This window comes from Haliotis cracherodii, unplaced genomic scaffold, assembly GCF_022045235.1.
Source record: "Haliotis cracherodii isolate W230 unplaced genomic scaffold, xgHalCrac1.p SCAF_4, whole genome shotgun sequence".
Classification (NCBI taxonomy): Eukaryota; Metazoa; Mollusca; class Gastropoda; order Lepetellida; family Haliotidae; genus Haliotis; species Haliotis cracherodii.
In genome coordinates, this window is record NW_027266297.1 from 2268739 (window position 1) to 2286519 (window position 17781).

The window sequence follows — 17781 nt, forward strand, 5'->3', positions numbered from 1 at the left end:
GTTGCACAATAAAACTGCCACCACCAACAAAAGCTACCACAATCTCTTGAGGACACATGTCCTGATAAAAAAATGTGTTTGGATCCTTCCTACACCCAAATTGTAAGTCTTGGAAGGGATACAGAAATATGATCCTATCTGTAACAAAATTTACAGACCCAAGCCCCCGAATATTTTATGGTCAGTCCCTGAGAGGTAACTACCTCTACCACAGACAAGTGAAGATCCGGGGTGGAGTAGGTCTTCAGCAACCCATGCTTACTGTGAGAGGCGACTATGCTTGTAGTAAGAGGCGACTAACGGGATCGGGTGGTAAGGCTTGCTGACCGGGTTAATACATGTCATCGTATTCCACTTTCGTGGATCGATGCTCATGATGTCAGTCGCTGGATTTAATCAGGCTAGATTATTTACAGACAACTATCATATAGCTGGAATATTGCTGAGTGCAACAAACAAACAAACAAACACACCTCGTGCAGTATGGGTGATATCATGAGAGCGGCGCCCCACAGGAACTGCCGGTCAATCCTGTAGGTCGTCTGGTCTCGTGGAAACCTACAAGCACAGATAATAGTTCACAGTTTAAGTCAAAATAGAAGTCATATTAAAACGATGCATCTTTTTGTTTGCAAGACACATGTACCTTACTACCCTGAACCATTAACATAGTATCTATACAACATGGTATCTATACAACATGGTATCTATACAACATGTTATCTATACAACATGGTATCTATACAACATGATATCTATACAACATGGTATCTATACAACATGGTATCTATTGGTGTTGATGGTGACCGTGCTGTGTTAACGTAGTGATGCTTAAACTAGCATCGACTTGTCATTCTGTACATTTATTTCGGAACTTGTTTTACCTCGGAATTTACCATAGGTTACACATTGGTAGAAAAGTAGGTCAGATATCACAGATGCCAATTGTACTGTGATTATAAAATGTCAACACCAGAGAACAAACCAGTCTCAATCATCTGCTGATATAGTTTTCATGGGATAACCAAGGCAAAATAGCTGTGACAAACAGCGTTCATAATTATAATATTGTAATTACTATGTTTGATTTGTTTTGTATATCTGGGGAAAGTTGTTAAAAAATGATCAGTTTTAAATCAAGTAAAATCATGAGTATCAATATAAGGAACGCACCTCAAGGGGTTGGATTTTATGCAATATAATATGCCTTATTAAAAAAATCAGTAGGAAATGTACAAGGGTCGGCTGGTACCACATCCATGTATTCACATCCAACTATTTCTCACAAAACCTGGATTATTGTTTGTTTGCTTGTTGTGTAATACCGTACTCAGCAACATTCCGGGAATATGATGGTCACATTTAAATAATCAAGTCTGTACCAGACAAACCTGTGGTTAATATTATACCAACGCGCCACGCCTTCGGGTTTGGATGACATGTAATCAAGCAAGTCATCGAGTCTGACCACCTGATGCTCTCTATTCAGGTTTTAAGACAAGCATGGCACATTTTGGGACCTTGTCTGACCCGAAATGTCCTACACTTGTAAAGTATGGACCTCATTGAGCTCATCCTGTTTACCCCACTCACTCGTGATGTAGAGGTCTGATGACGGTGTTGCCGTGGCTGTGGGCGCGATGGAACAGCGTGTACAGGTACGGCAGCAGGCGGTACCGCGTCTCCATGGCTTCACGTGATGCACGTGCAACATCCTCGCCAAGGGACCCAGGGTCTTGGCGCTGTGTGGGCAGAAGACGCTCTGTCAGTGGTGACATTCCACATACAATTCTCGATTACACAATGTAGTATACAATCCTCAATTACCCAATGTAGTATACATACAATCCTCAGTTACCCAATGCAGTATATATACAAGCCTCAATTACCCAATGTAGTATATATACAATCCCCAATTACCCAATGTAGTACACATACAATCCTCAATTACCCAGTGTTATTTGTATACATACAATCCTCAATTACCCAATGCAGTATACATACAAGCCTCAATTACCCAATGCAGTATACATACAATCGTCAATTACCCAATGCAGTATACATACAATCCTCAATTACCCAGTGTTGTATACATACAAACCTCAATTACCCAATGCAGTATATATACAATCCTCAATTACTACATGCAGTATGTATAAAATCCTCAATTACCCAGTGTAGTATACATATAAACCTCAATTACCAAATGCAGTATACATACAATCGTCAATTACCCAATGCAGTATATATACAGTTCTCAATTACCAAGTGCAGTATACATACAATCGTCAATTACCCAAAGCAGTATGCATACAGTCGTCAATTACCCAATGCAGTATATATATATATACAATCGTCAATTACCCAGTGCAGTATATATATGCAATCCTCAGTTACCTAATGCAGTATATATACAATACTCAATTCCCAAATGCAGTATATATACTCAATTACTCAATATGATAATGGAGACATGATACGCTTGATAATCAAGGATTGAAATGTTGTTGTTTTTTTATTATTTCAGTACAGAGGTATTCCCGTAAACTTGTTCGCATTGCAGGAATAACATATTACACAAAAGCTGTAAAGATCATCTGCAACGCCTCAAATGAGTTTGTCTAAACTTATCATTTCTTTCATTCCAAGGGTACTAAATGCAAATACCTTCGTTGCGACTTTTTGTCTTTATTCTACGATAAACAACGACCACGAGTCATTTATGTCTGAAATATATAAATGCTGACACAATCAACCAACCCCAACTCAGTCGGCTCTTATGACAAAAAAGAGGTCCTTGGGATATGACCCGGAGTTACAAGAGGGCTTGGCCCCCGTTTCACAAAAAAACGCCATCTTAGTGTTACGACTGTCTTAGCACTAAGATCGCTTTGCAGAATGGGTACTGGTATGATCTGTAAAACAGTGTCAACGCATCTCTTCACGGTGAGAAGACTAACGTTTTAGCATACCCCAACACTCTTGCTCTGTACGTACCTTGAACCCGATGCCATTATGGTTCCTGGAGAAGGTGTAGAATGCCCCGAGTTGCATCCAGCGTTTACACAGTTCAGGGGTCGTCTCCTCGAAAAACCCGCAAATATCGGCACCGATCTGGATATACAAAAATACACAGTGAAATATTTTCATCATTCAAGCTGCTAATGTAGAAAGTAAAAACATGACTTGAAAAAATCATCTTTGTTCAGGATAAAAGCAACGGTCTTGTTCACTTATTTGAGTAAGTGAGTGAGTATGGTTTTAGGCATATTCCAGCAATATCACGGGGAGACACCAGAAATATGTGCTTCACACATTGTACCCATGTCGGGATTCGAACACGGGTTTTTGGCGTGACGAGCGAACGTTTTAACCACTAGGCTACCCGACTGCCCCATCACTTAACACAACACTATTTGATCATTTGATTGGTCCAAATTTGGCAAGCCAGTGCAAGTTTCTTTCTTCTTTCTTCAGTGGACAAGATAGGGCACTTATCACACCTTGTCAGTAAGCAGGGTCTCACTTCGTCATAAAGGTCATTCCTTGCGATGAGGAAGGGCAATAGCTTCTCATGCAGGACAACACCTCGTCATTAAGAAGGATGATATTTTGTCATTAAACTGGATCATACTTAGTCATTATGAATGACCATACCATGTCTTTAAGTTTGCCAAGCAGAAGACAACGGCATATATTCATATATAGGCCTCGGTATCTGTTCACAGAACACTTCGCAAGCTGTATACTCACATACGGGATACCAAAGAGGTTGAACTCAAGGATGCCTGTGAGAAAAACATAATCATTTGTTTATTGAGATGCATATTTGTGACAACAGATTGCAAGTAATCAAGTCTTGACCAGACAATCCAGTGATTGTTAAACTGCGACATATCCCACACTGTTGGAATACACTATGATACAATTAACCATGTCACGGAGCCTGACTATCCGTTTAGTCATGTTGTATGGCATGCACATGTTCTTGACATCTTCACGGGGCAGGTTAGTTAACTGACAATAAAAGTTGAGTTTCAACCCTTACCAAACTAGGCTGGAATTATAGAGTTTTATTTTGGCTGGACTAACAAAGTCCATAGTCCAATGAAAATTCCCGGAGCCAAATCAACATCCGGTTTGAAAACTGCAGTTTGTTTGAAAAAATTCAAATGGCATCAGAGGTGGAATCTGAGTGGTCGCTAGGAGGGACATAGCCCAGGGATTCCAGCCTAGTTAGGCAAGGGTGGAAAGGGGGCTTTTACAGACAGTTAACTCCCTTGCCTCTGGAGGATGCTTTTTAGGTACCTTTCCTAACCCTGAACACCATATCACTGACCATACCATTAAAAATCATTTTCTAATTTTCCTCAAACACTTAAATTTTTTAATTTTCGCTATTTCGTTTGATTATCAGTTTCTGCACCGATACAAATATTAAAACAGGATACCTATAGTCGACTTGAGGGGACATGTTATCCTGAATTCTGTTATCGGGGCGTTTAACCATAATCGCAAAGACACTCGACAGCCCCTCCTACCTGTGACTGAGACCACCATGTCCCTCCATTTGCTGGCGTTGTCCCCCAGCCAGTGGCCTGAGTGCTTGCCGCTGCCCGGGAAAGTGGACCTGGTCACGACAATCCCACGCTTACCAGTCGCCTGCTGCAGAGCCCTGTGATGGACGTAGTGTTATTAAAGTATTTTGGCATGTACAGGTGCAAGGGGTTTTTACAAGTATTTTATCCTTCAACTTTGAATATCAATGTATGTGAAAAATAATAACGTTAAATGCCACAACAAATCATTTGTTTATTGGAATGCCTGTCCATGTTCGTTTGTTCTTTAAACAAAGCATTGTTCCAGCTACATGACGTCAGATGTATGTATATTCCAGCTATAATTATGACGTTGTCTGTATATGAGAAAGCTCGGGAGCGTCGGTTTTTGATGTGCGATTGAACCCCACTGTCCATACATAGATTGGTGCAGTTACTCCCTTAGAACTGGTCATTGTGACTCACATTACAGCTGGTCATTGTGACTCACATTTGAGCTGGTCATTGTGATTCACATTTGAGAGGAATAATTTTGACTCACATTAAAGTGGGTCATTTTGACTCAAATTAGAGTTGGTCATTGAGACTCACATTTGAGAGGGGTCATTGTCACTCACATTTAAGAGTGGTCGTTGTGGCTCACATTAGAGAGGGGTCATTGTGACTCACATTTAAGAGGGGTCATTGTGACTCACATTAGAGCTGGTCATTGAGACTCACATTTCAGAGGGCTCATTGCGACATTAGAGCTGGTCATTGTGACTCACATTCGAGAGTGGTCATTGTGACTCACATTAGAGAGTAGTCATTGTGACTCACATTTGAGAGGTGTCATTGTGACTCACATATGAGAGGGGACATTGTGACTCACATTAGAGCTGGTAATTGAGACTCACATTTGAGAGGGCTCATTGCGACATTAGAGCTGGTCATTGAGATTCACATTTGAGAGACTCATTGTGACTCACATTTGAGAGTGGTCGTTGTGACTCACCTAAGAGTGGGTTCAGTCTGGCTCCAGCCATACAGACTGTGGACGTTGTAATGCTGGTATTCCCCACGCTCTCCCTGTACAGCAGTCATACAGATTGTCTTGTCTGAGATGCGGGCTAGTCTGTCAGCATTATCGTAGTGGAACGAGGCACCTGAATAACATTTAAGTGTGATCTTATAAAAAAGAAAAATATCAACTGTCCCCCAAGTTCTTGAAACAAAAGATTAGGCTTCAGTCTGTTGAAAACATGAATTTTCTACCCAAAAAATTACATTGTTGCATGGTGTGTTTCTTTTAAAAAAACATCATGCTCATTTCACGAATTAATTCATTAATTCACGATAGTTATAAAATACCTTGCTCTAAAATATCCGTGTCTTCCTATGAAGCCAACACAAATGTAATGTTAACAAATTTTGCAATCAGTAAAACACTCACGTGTTCTGTATGGGGGATCCTCCAAGCTGCCGACGGGACACTTCAAGCTCCAGTAGGGCGTGGCATTGACAGGCCAGTTGAAGGGTTTCTCCTCGTTGGTGCCGAAATTGGCAGGTTCGTTCATGTCCTGATTGAAGGTGTCAGTGTTAATGTATAGCCTATGTGTGGTGATGTCATGAAACTCGAAATAACTAACTCATGAAAACTGTTCATTAAACTCATAACACGGAATTCCCTATTCAGCAAGAAGAACAAATCCAGTTATTACTTACAATCCAAAGTCCATCAAAATAGAGAGTGCGGGAGTGGTTGTTGATGAGCTCGCCCCACAGCCGACGTGTAGCGTTCTTGAAGAAGTCAGGAAACACTGTCTTGCCCTTTGGCCACACCTGATGAATTGAAGCCATGATGTTTGAGATGTGTAAATACATTTAGTTAATTACTAGTGGTGGGCCGATACACCAATGCATCGCGATATTTCACTTCCCGATACAAGTAACGATCACAGTCGCACACAAAGTTAATTTTAAAGGCCGTTACACCAAACACTAATTTGTAGTGAAAAAGTAAAGATTTTCATCCATTGCGCCATACGTGACACTGTCAACCGTAAATGGTCAGTGTGCCAGGTATTTGGCCATCCTGTCTGTAAAAAAGATAGCTTACACACCACAGATAAGAGCATATACAAGTATTGACACCTGTTGGACCGTGAACAAGGTATCATGATACGTAACAGATCACAAAGTTGCATCGTCTCAGCATAATTAATTCCACTGACCAAGGGACATAACTGTGCCCAGACGACTAAACCTGCGGTGACCCCCGCGGAAGAGTAAAATTACGTGGATGTAGGAACATCATGATTATACAGGAAATCGCTAGATTAACTTAAACATTTTACAAGTAAGGGGGCAGGTGAACACTCAATGACATTCAGTGAAGGCAACTGCAACCATTTGTCAAAGATTAGAATTGTGGTTGTTGCTGTGTCCGCAATTAGTCAATGTAACATGCACCCATTCTGTGAAACGACCTCTTCAATACAATAGTTCCGAGTCCTACGTACATATCCCAGCAGGGCGTTGTCGGTGTCGTTGCTGCCCACGGGGATGTCGACACCGCTGGGCCACATGATGTTACCGCCTACCGCCTTCATCGCGTCGTAGGGCACGTAGCCGGTGTTGTTGGAGATAAGGGCGGGGTCCTGGGTTTGACAAAGAAGACATCATTGACGTTATTGACTAGTTGCAACCATTCAGTAATATTATGGAGCAAATTGGCAACTAAAGCATTAAGAGCTCTGTGGTAAATATAGCATTCAGAGGTCTACGGTGACTTAAGCCTTTTCAGCTCTTTGGTAACAAAGACATTAAGAGCTCTGAGTATAAGAAACCCTATGATGTGATGGGACATTTTCTGACTTTAAATCCCCACAGAGAGAAAAATCTCAATAATTGATACAGAATTAGGTTCCAAAGTCAAATAAGTAAGTGCAACAATTTACATCGACAAGTAACGTGTCTGACACCTGTGCGACACCAGTGACAACCCTACCAGTATGATGATGTTTCTCATGCCCCCAGCACGGAGCGTGTTGAAGTAGCTGTTGAGACCGGGGAAGTTGACGATGTCAACGGTGAAGTCTTTCCGCTCGTCCATGTGGTCGATATCAACGTACTGGACGTCCTGTGGAAGAGCACTGCACATCTTGTACTCAATGTGGAATATATTTACATGGATTGGTGTTTTTCTCTTCATTCGTCTAGATTCATATTTCCAGAAATATTAAGAAACAGACACATATAAAAATGTATATTCTATAATCTACAATGTGCTTCAGATCAAGTATTGCGAAGAATGGGCCTCTGTCTTGACGAGAGTGAGTAAGAAGGGTCTTGACTAACAGTAAGTCCAAGAAATAAAGTTATCTTATTTAAAAATATATGTCTTCTAAATAAAACATAAAATCAAAATGGAGCCCAGAACAATCCTCCCAAGACTTGCCTAATCATTCTAGATATGAGCTGGATTCATTTTTTAATTTAATCTCTCAGGCCTCAGATAACCATAGCCACATGCATGCACGTGTATGTGTGTGTGTGGCTGCTTGTACTAGTCCTGACTGATACCGATTTATAGTGCTAGCCCACTGAGATATTATGCCGGTTTAACATGAAAACCTCACTCAGACATAGTGTACTGACTCTGAGCTATCCAGTCCTTGTTTTAGCCCCTTAATGCCGAGCGCCAGACAGGGTAACAACAAGTACCATATTTTAACGCCTTTAAAAGACGCGACCAGGGATCGAACCCCGGAACTTCTCTGCGTAGACGTTCTACCAGTAGACCACGGAGGCGTACCATGTGAAGGATGGCACGTATATATGGGAGGCAACTCGTGTTGCCATGACATACACTTGTGAAGTTACATAGGACAATCTCGGACATCATTGGGAGGAATACATTTCAGAACTTGATTCAATCGTCTCATTGGTCAACTTGACTATCACATTTACATAACACATTGTGGGAGCATTCTTGACCAATATATGAATGTTGGTCGATATCAAATTGTAGACCCAATTTCTATTAAACATACAAAAAGGCTTTTCAAGATCGGCAGTCATGTTGTACAAATGTGGAAAAATGAATCGATGTGTGATTTGCAGGGAAATAATGCACTACTACATTTTTCTGCCCAAGATAGTACGTACGTAACGGAGGAAATCGATTCGACTGAATGGTTTACCTAAGTAAAGGGAGGCAACTCCCATAACCTTGACACCCTTGGAAATTGTCTCACTTTTTAATAATGTGAATGTACTCTGTCATTCAAAATTGGTCAACAGAAAGATGACAGATGGGGTGTCAGACAATATGCGAAAAGCGGTACACATCATCAGGGCAGTTCTGTACTTACATGGGGTATCCCAGCATTCCTCGTGGCGTCGACCGCTTCCTGTACTGACGACAGATTGTTATAGCCGTATCTGCACAACTGGAAGCCCAGCGACCAGTAGGGCGGCATGAGAGGACGACCAATCACCTGGACGACACCAACATCGTTAGCAACATCACATGTACTTCTCGTCTTGAGTGTCATGTTGACTTTGACAAATCAGGTTGCTGAACATGTTTTTTTTCATAATAAACATAGTTGTATGCTTTTTTTACGGATGTTGAAACATATCTGTTTGTCCTCGTGACATTACCATGCAATATCCATTGTGCTAGGCAATGGGATATGAATCTACGAATTTATGCATCTATTATACCAGATACCATCTATTAAGTTGTCTCTGATTATACTGTAACATTGCTTTACATATGCAGTTTTAACAACCATGGCAACGTGACTGTCAGAGAGTTCAGTTTTACGATGATGCTGTCGTATCATGTACATGTAGACTACCTGTGTGTACTGCTGGACGACCGACTCTGGCTCCGGCCCCAGGAACATGTAGAAGTCCAGGATGCCGCCGATAGTTCGGTAGATCAACATTGGCAGCGGTGTGAAGGAATAGTCTGGAATCGAAAATACAACATGGCATCACCAGCTGACTATTTGAGGTGCTTCCTCGCTCCTAATGCCCTTAAAGTGATATTACCATGTTCGAAAAAAAAAATTCAAAACCTTGCCAAAGGATATTTCATTATTAATTCACAAAGGAATGATATTCCGGGTAATTAGGTTATTCTTTATATTTCCCATTGCCCTTTTCTTTGAGATAGTTTAGAAAAAGAAAAAACAACAGCTCGGCCAAATTTTTGGAATGACGTCACATAACATCGTTTGTGACGTTTATCGGATGACGCCATCCTCAAATAATTTTTTAATTTGAAGTTTACTCGATATACGGCTTTTCCATTGGACGAGAGGTTGGTCACATGACCGTGAAATTGACGTTCATAAGTGTATGAACGACACAATTTGACGTTCACACGTTTTTCACGTTGTGTTGGTCTCAGCGTTTCAGTATACATTGAGAAATGTCAGAGAGCGTGACTGCATGATTGTTCACGAATATCCTCGCAGCAGCCTATCCTAATGAACAAACGATGAAATGCACATCTAAACTATCGTAGTGTCGACTCGATCCGTGCCAAGGCTGACATTGACCGTCTCCAGCAATCTATGAATTTACCTTAGTTTCTGTTTGACGCATCTTTATTAACCTTTCAATGATCGGCCAGTTGATCAATGATGACGTACACATGTAACCGCCACACGTTCATTAACAACTTCGGAAATCATAGAGTGAGGGCCAAACATTGTATGAACGACGTCGCAAGCTCCGACGTTCATACAGTTTGGCCCTCACTCTATGAAGGTTCATACTCCAATGAACTCACACAAAGTGAAGGTCAATTCTTAAATATTTGTGACAATGAGTTTATAAGGCGACACTTTTGTATGGGTCTCTTCGCAAACAATGACAACACATGGAACAGGTGGTAGGAACTAGCTAATCAGCACGAAGGACAAAATATAATGCACAGTGACAATTGACTGAAACTGTAACCTGTATACGGAATATAATATACTAAGGTAACGTCTGCAGCGTATATGACAAGAAGCGGTGTACAGTTCTACGTTATATATCCACTGTGGAGTTGCCGCGTGTCACCACTGCTCGATGTACATACCCTGGGCGTTACTGTTGAGCAGGAGGACACCATGGGACTGCCCGTCTTCCTCCATAGCCATATAGAACGGGTGGACTCCATAATGGTTCTCGTACGTCTGCATGACACAATATCGTCGCTTTACTAACTTCTTAACTTAAATTGGTGTTTATGAAAGTCTACAAAGATTCGGGTTAATATGTAAATAGGAAAACAGAGACAAGTTGGGTGACTGTACTGGGAAAAGTCATAGACCCGTGAGACTGAAGATTGATTGCGTTTGTTACTCTTGGGGATAGAAATAGTTATGCATGTGTTGAAGAAAAGCTGCAAGATTTGGTTTAAGTGCCAGAAAACATTGGGAATATTCAGTTTGACGAGACCAAATACTGTAGAAACGTACTGCTGGACTGCAATGGTCCTATAGGGGTCTTTCCTTTGCTTACTCATCTGATATAGTATTCATTTTTCATGCTGTCCGACTGGCCGATGAACTTAGGTAGTTTACCGAGTTATTTTCGACAGAAAGAGTTTGATAGCATGAACTGAATCTACCACTTGAGGGAAAAGAAATGTTATTATTAAGATATGGGTTATGACTCATGGCGCATGGAGTGAAACATTATTTCGGTGGGGGCAGCTGAAATTACCATCCGTAGTATTTTGTGAGTTGTCAGAGAGAGGAATGAGTGTTCCAGGTACCAAATATGACCAGATAGTCTCTCTCTGTATATTGGAAGTCCGGATCAGATAATGTGATCGAGTTAAGAGTTGGTAAGAAGTACCAACAGACTCTTCGAAGATATGTGTTGTGTATAAACAAGCCAGGCAACAGAAGCACATCTGAGGACCTCATGTGTGCAATGTTCAAAATTCATGTCCACAATAAATGAACCTTAGCAACAAATCTGACTTGAGATTTAAACAAGCTACATCATCCCCTGAACCAAGGAGTGGTAAGAATCACTTGCTGAGGTAGGAGGGTATCATTCCCTGATAACATAATTATAAAAAATGCAACTGCAGATTGGGAACTTTGTGAAAGCCAATCCAACTTACACTGTACATCGTCCACTGGTCACGCGACCACATCGGCCATGTTTTGAACCACAGATTATGTCGGAACTTGTCATGGGTGTTCTCGCCGAAGCCGTAGATGTTTGTGGAGGGAAGCCTGGTTGCGATCTGGAGGAACTGGTCGTCGAATGTGAAGCCACCGACCGCCGTGTCCCAGCTGGGGAGAGGACAGCGTCAAGTCATTACACAGGGAGGTGTGGGAGATGACACATCATATGTTAGGATCTGACATTTGGCAGGAACGGAAGAGCATCGTTACAACACGCTTGCTTCAAACTCAGACTTATCGGCGTTTAGATAACATACATAAAACACATATAAAAGAAGGAGGGAAGTTACTTGCAATACAATGTATAAGATATGCTGATATCGCTGTCCAACTGAAATGGGTCATGTTTACCACCTTGGAGTGACCCATGATCATATTACGTTTTCATTGAAACTGGTATTCAAACAAAACTGCCAGGCAAAAGAAACCATGAAAACTGGATTTGACAAGAAGATTACAAAAGAAACACTTCAAACTTAAGGTCCAAACCAGAACTGTGATACCTGTATCAAATACATCATCATCGAATAACCATTTCTTGTTTCATATCAGCTACCATCAAACATGGGTGTCTACTTTCTTTTGCCCAGCAGTACAATTAATGTCCTAACAAAGCTATGCCATCTTAAGACGCGGACTCTAAACCCGAATTTCAAAGATCATCACTGAATTGAGTTGCTACCCGCATTAACAAAATAGAACAGCCTTGAGACTGCAAAGCTTGAAGTGGTCCTAATTAACCCCATGGGTCACAATGCGTGATGCTCCTTTCTCGTGTCCTCTTGCTGGAATATTGCAAAGAGCGGCGTAAAACCATACTCACTCACTCACTCACATTCTCACTTTATAGGCACACTACTTACAGGACTGCTCCTGAGCTGTGTCTTATAATCCGGAAAGCAAAGGTGTCATTATTTGTGATATCCAGGCGATACCAAGGTTCCGTAGCTCTCGTGTTCGGCAACTCCAGAGGAACAGGTACTTCATATCGGGAAGAGGAGGGGTCGTAGAACTGGACAAAAATTATGACCGCAGTTTATTTGATGCTACCGTTTAAGTTGAGAACGTACATTCCTTATAACTGCTTAACATAAAAAATGACAATCAGCATATCAGAGAAGCAAACTGTTAATTGCATTTGGAGCTGGCGATATCACAGTGACGTTAATGAAGGGTATGCAATGGCCCTCAAACCAAAACGTTTGTCAATATGATGCGCGATGCTATGCCATGCTTTGACCTCTACATGGAGTTGTCACACCTTAATGAAAATTGAGAGAGTGACAAATATTTGTGACAATGTGATAATTCTCTGGCGTGGATGCTTTAATTTATCTATGATGTTGTGTTTGTTTTACAAAGGAAAGATCAATATAGTGCTTGGAACAGTTTGATCTGTGTCTGCGCAAACTAGAGACATGACACACTGAATTTCCGTGGTCTGGTGATAAAGCATCCGCCCAGAGAGCGGAAGATCCGGGATTTGATCCCCGGCCGCATCATACCAAAAGATGTTATAATATGGTACTTGTTGTTACCCTGTCTGGCGCTCGGTATTAAAGGGCTAAAACAAGGACTGGTCGGCCCGAAGTCAGTATACTGTATCTGAGTGGGGTGTTCATGTTGAACTGCGGCATGGTATCTCAGAGGCCTAGCACTATAAATCGGCATCAGTGAAGACTAGTACCAGCAGCCAGACACACACGTGCATCCACGTCGCTCTATAAGTGCAAAAATATTGGACGCGACGTTAAACCCAATTTCACTTCTCCTTACATCTAGGACAAAGTTTAATTTCAAAACTAACCTTAAATCGGAGCAAGTGGTTGTCAAGTTCTTCTACTTCAAATGTCAGATTATTAATATCCTTTCCAAAGGGACCAGGGGAACTCTCAATCCTGGTCAAGGGTATCCGGAATCCCAGGGTAGTCTGTTCCACGAGCCCTGACACACGGTAGCCATAGTTGGTCTGAGGGAAGTAGCATTCCGGGACGGAAGTGTCTTCTGCGACTGTGAAGATGCAGTGTCTTTCATTGCAGGATGTCTCATTGACCGTGACCACACGACCTTGGACTTCCGGGTAGCAGTCAATCTTCGTGTAGTCTTCGGGCGATGCTGACCTAGGGGATATTCAATGTCATGCAGCCCAACGTGCAGTGTCTACTGGCACACGGCACTATTTAACTTCAACATGACCATTCATTTCATGAACATCTTGTGTCAACATTGAATGTATGTGAGATCAGAGTAGGTCAGAACCTTTTGTCACGGAATATATTCATGTTTTTAGTACAAGCATGAATACCTACAGGCATTTATTCTGACAGATCTGTTATGTGTAGAAACTGTTGCCTAGAACGTAAAGGCAGACAGCGAATGCCCATCCAAATACTCCTGTTCTACCAACAAATTTGTAATGTCAGTTCACACAAATGTGTTTGGCTACTCCTTCAGGGACAAACATTATGAGCATTTCTGATTAAATGCAATGTTTTTAAACTTCCCTGACGCTACACCTAAAGCACTGTGTAGAGTCAGGGGAGATAGAACGTGTACTTTCATGACCAACAAATCTACCCACAACATGATAAAATGGTCGTTGCTTGATGCTGATAATGAAAAAGCTAATCTAGTTTAATCCGTTAGAGGTGTGAGGTTAATTTGATTGGAGGTACAAATGTTGGGTCCAGCAGCAAATATCTAAACATAGCTTGGCTAATAGCTTTTAATTAATTTCTTAAAGTAAACACGTGGAAGTACAGCTCACAGAGATAATAGGAATATTCGTCTGAGGCAACTATGATAGGCGAGAATTTTACATGTGCATGTACTTCCAGGCTGACACGGATGTGTTGTGCGAGGCAATATACTGTGACTACCAGTGGCGTTATTTCCACGTATCATTACACTCACGTCCAAGAGAGCTGGAATGGTCGATTCACGGGGAGGTCATCGGTAATCTGGAGAATCTGAAAGAATCAAGAAAGAGTTGCATTTATAAATGATTTTTAATGATGGTGCATGAGCAAGACTGGCCATCATGCAGTAGTTTCCTCTTGATGTTGATGTCAAAGGGCAAGTGATTTTTTTATTTTTTGTGATTTTCATGCGAATATCAATTGACTTATATATACACATAGAAATTAGTCAAGCCACACCTGTATATTCTCAGACCGGGCAACTTTAATGAACCTTTTGCATGAAATGTGTAAAGGATTTCCATACCAAATAAATTATATTATTTAACGACAAGAAGGGTTGAGGGGGAACATAGCCAAGATTACCATGAAATAATGTGGGTTATTTAGGAGATGTTACAGATTTGGAAAATGACTTAATTTCATCCAAAGAAATTTCGAACGTCACTTTTGTTGCACTAAACTGTCTGTACCATGCACACTTCTGGTTCACGGAATTGAAGAATAATGTCAGAATTAAATTCTGAGATGATCCAAAGAATGAGGAGGTGTCTTCGGGTTCAGGGAGGTTACACAAGATACTGATGGAAAGTCAATATTTGGACTTGCAGTTCTTCAATTCCGTGAACCAGAAGTCACACTCCTTTCCTTTGTATCTATATCATAATTAAATTTGAGGTCACATCCCTTACCTTCGTGTCGGCATCATATGTGAAGTTGAGGTCTCTGTTCTCAGATACCAGTCTGACCGTGTTGACCTGCACCTCCACTCCGAGGACAATGATGCTGTCTATGTAGAGGTCATTGACCTCAGACAGTGTGTTGTGGTCGATACTAAAGTCCAGTACATTCTGTGAACATTGAGGTTTAACTGTATAGAGCCAGTAGATTTTACCATGTGTAAATACAAGGGGTCTATTTACAGCGAATCGGGAATGGCGTAATAGTTTCGCTGTCATACACAGAAGGCAATCTGTTCCAAAAAATTTTTTTTTTTTTTTTGTTGCTCATAGCCGCACTCAGCAATATTCCAGCAACATGACAGCGGTCTGTAAATAATCAAGTCTGGACCAGACAATCCAGCGATTGATATCAGCGAGTCCACGAAATAGGGATACAATGACATAGATCGGCCAAGTTAGTGAGTCTGATCACCCGATCCCGTTAGTCACCTCTTATGCCAAACATGGGTACCTAAAGACCTATTCTAACCCTAATCTTCACAGGTCGTTCAAATATTTAAAACATGTTGTCTCAACCATACTTACAGATAACATTGTGTGGCGTGATTTTGTGGGGATGTACTTACGTCATGGGCATAGAGGGTGGACATGTAATAGTTCCCATTCTCATACGTGTCTGAAACAGATTGTTTATGTTAGAAATGAAAAGGCTTGCTTAAATACAAATCCAACAAAGTGACTCTTGTGTCAAAATATGAGACAATAACGCACTGTGCTGTGACATTGATAAACAAACATGAAATGCTCATTCACGCCAATACGTCGACTTGTCTGTTTGTGTGCAAGGCAAGAAATATTGTACGGTTTTCAAGATCTGCCCTTGAAAGAAGCACTAACGCTATTTTCAGTCTAAGTCAAAGTCGATGCTATGGAAACTCTAGTTCACCACACGACCTGTCTCTCATGGTTTTTGAGTTCTGCTCCAAAAATGAAACATGACGGACGGACATCACCCATTCCTATATCCCCTTCCACTTCACTTCCTAAATGATTATTAATTATTAATATAATAATCATTAATAATAATAATTATTGATTAATTATTATTATTATTATTATTATTATTATTATTATTATTATTATTATTACCGTTGGACTTGGCATATTTTTAAGGATGTTTTTTGTGTTTAAAATGGAAATTAAAATGAAACGTGCTGCGAACTGCGGTGCCTGAGAACCAAGACTATTATATTTTTTAGCCTTACCATTATTAACATAAACAAGCCATCTTCAAAAATTGTAACCTGTATTACTTTTCTGACGAAATATAAAGTGACATATTCATACAGAAATACAGAAGCAGAAATTGATTATCACATATTTCATTGCAGAGTAATGTGACTAATATGCATCTTTGTACCATCGAATATAAACCAGTATGGCCCATCTGGACGAATATACAGTGTTCCGTCAGATACTTCAGTGATACTTCGGACATTATCGGACATTATTGATATGAGGTCAATGATATTTCTAAAGGTTTCCAATAGATTTCTCAAGGAAAGGTTTGGTTTTAATTACATGTTTAGGATATGTGAAAATAAAGGAGGTTTGGTGCTTAGCTCTTTCTATATGTATAGTTTAAAAGCACATTTAAATACAAAACAATTAAAGGGATCGTCGACATCACCTTATATATGATAAAGTTGTGTCTTCATTGATTGTGGGTACTCACCAATGGATTCACCGTCATCCCAGTATAACCAACCTTTAGCTGCGTTGATAGGGCACAGAGGGACCAGGACTGTGAAGGGGTTCTTGCGACTTGAGTGGAGAGAAAATACAATGACGATATGAACCCTCTCGTATCGCAGGAAATTCCCGTGCTTACTTCAGATAAACAAAATAGGTCCTCAGCAATCTATGCTGGGCAAAGGGGCGACTTAACGGTGATATGGTGGATTGCATGTCATCGTACCAATTTGCATGGAATGATGCTCATGATGTCAATCACTTGTTTGTATCGCCCAGAGTCGAGTATTTACAGACCGCCATCATACAGCTGGAATATAGGTTGTTTCTTGTTTGTACTCTGCAATATTACAGCTATCTGACGGCTGTCTTCAAATAATAATCGAGTCTTGACCAGGCAATCCAGTGATTGACAACATGAGCATCGGTCCACGCATTTGGGATGGATGACATGCACTAACCACCCGATCCATTCATAGTCGCCTCTTACGACAAGCATAGTCGCCTATTACAGCAAGCATGGGTAAGAGACACAAAGTAGCCACATCAAATCCACCATCAGTCACAAGCATTGTTCTATCAGAGTAAGGGAGTGAGTGTGTATGGTTTTACGCTACTTTTAGCAATATTCCAGCAATACGTTGTTCCAATATGGGGACTCGAGCCTGTGCCTTCGGCGTGA

General features: G+C 40.9%; 1 protein-coding gene across 2 annotated transcripts in view; it reads right to left on the reverse strand.

The window, feature by feature from the left end:
- The window catches only part of LOC139478824 (maltase-glucoamylase-like), a 69170-nt gene that overhangs the window by 4894 nt on the left and 46495 nt on the right, over positions 1-17781 (reverse strand). For both annotated transcript variants that reach the window (XM_071261484.1, XM_071261483.1), the window contains 20 exons: positions 17083-17171; positions 15974-16023; positions 15357-15515; positions 14660-14715; positions 13554-13866; positions 12610-12758; positions 11680-11854; positions 10642-10738; positions 9407-9519; positions 8915-9040; positions 7549-7680; positions 7061-7198; positions 6264-6380; positions 5992-6118; positions 5554-5704; positions 4542-4675; positions 3754-3788; positions 2998-3114; positions 1594-1742; positions 474-558 (listed from right to left, as the gene is read on the reverse strand). In XM_071261484.1, coding sequence (XP_071117585.1) covers positions 474-558; positions 1594-1742; positions 2998-3114; positions 3754-3788; positions 4542-4675; positions 5554-5704; positions 5992-6118; positions 6264-6380; positions 7061-7198; positions 7549-7680; positions 8915-9040; positions 9407-9519; positions 10642-10738; positions 11680-11854; positions 12610-12758; positions 13554-13866; positions 14660-14715; positions 15357-15515; positions 15974-16023; positions 17083-17171 — 2512 coding nt within the window. The remainder of the gene's footprint in view (positions 1-473; positions 559-1593; positions 1743-2997; positions 3115-3753; positions 3789-4541; positions 4676-5553; positions 5705-5991; positions 6119-6263; positions 6381-7060; positions 7199-7548; positions 7681-8914; positions 9041-9406; positions 9520-10641; positions 10739-11679; positions 11855-12609; positions 12759-13553; positions 13867-14659; positions 14716-15356; positions 15516-15973; positions 16024-17082; positions 17172-17781) is intronic.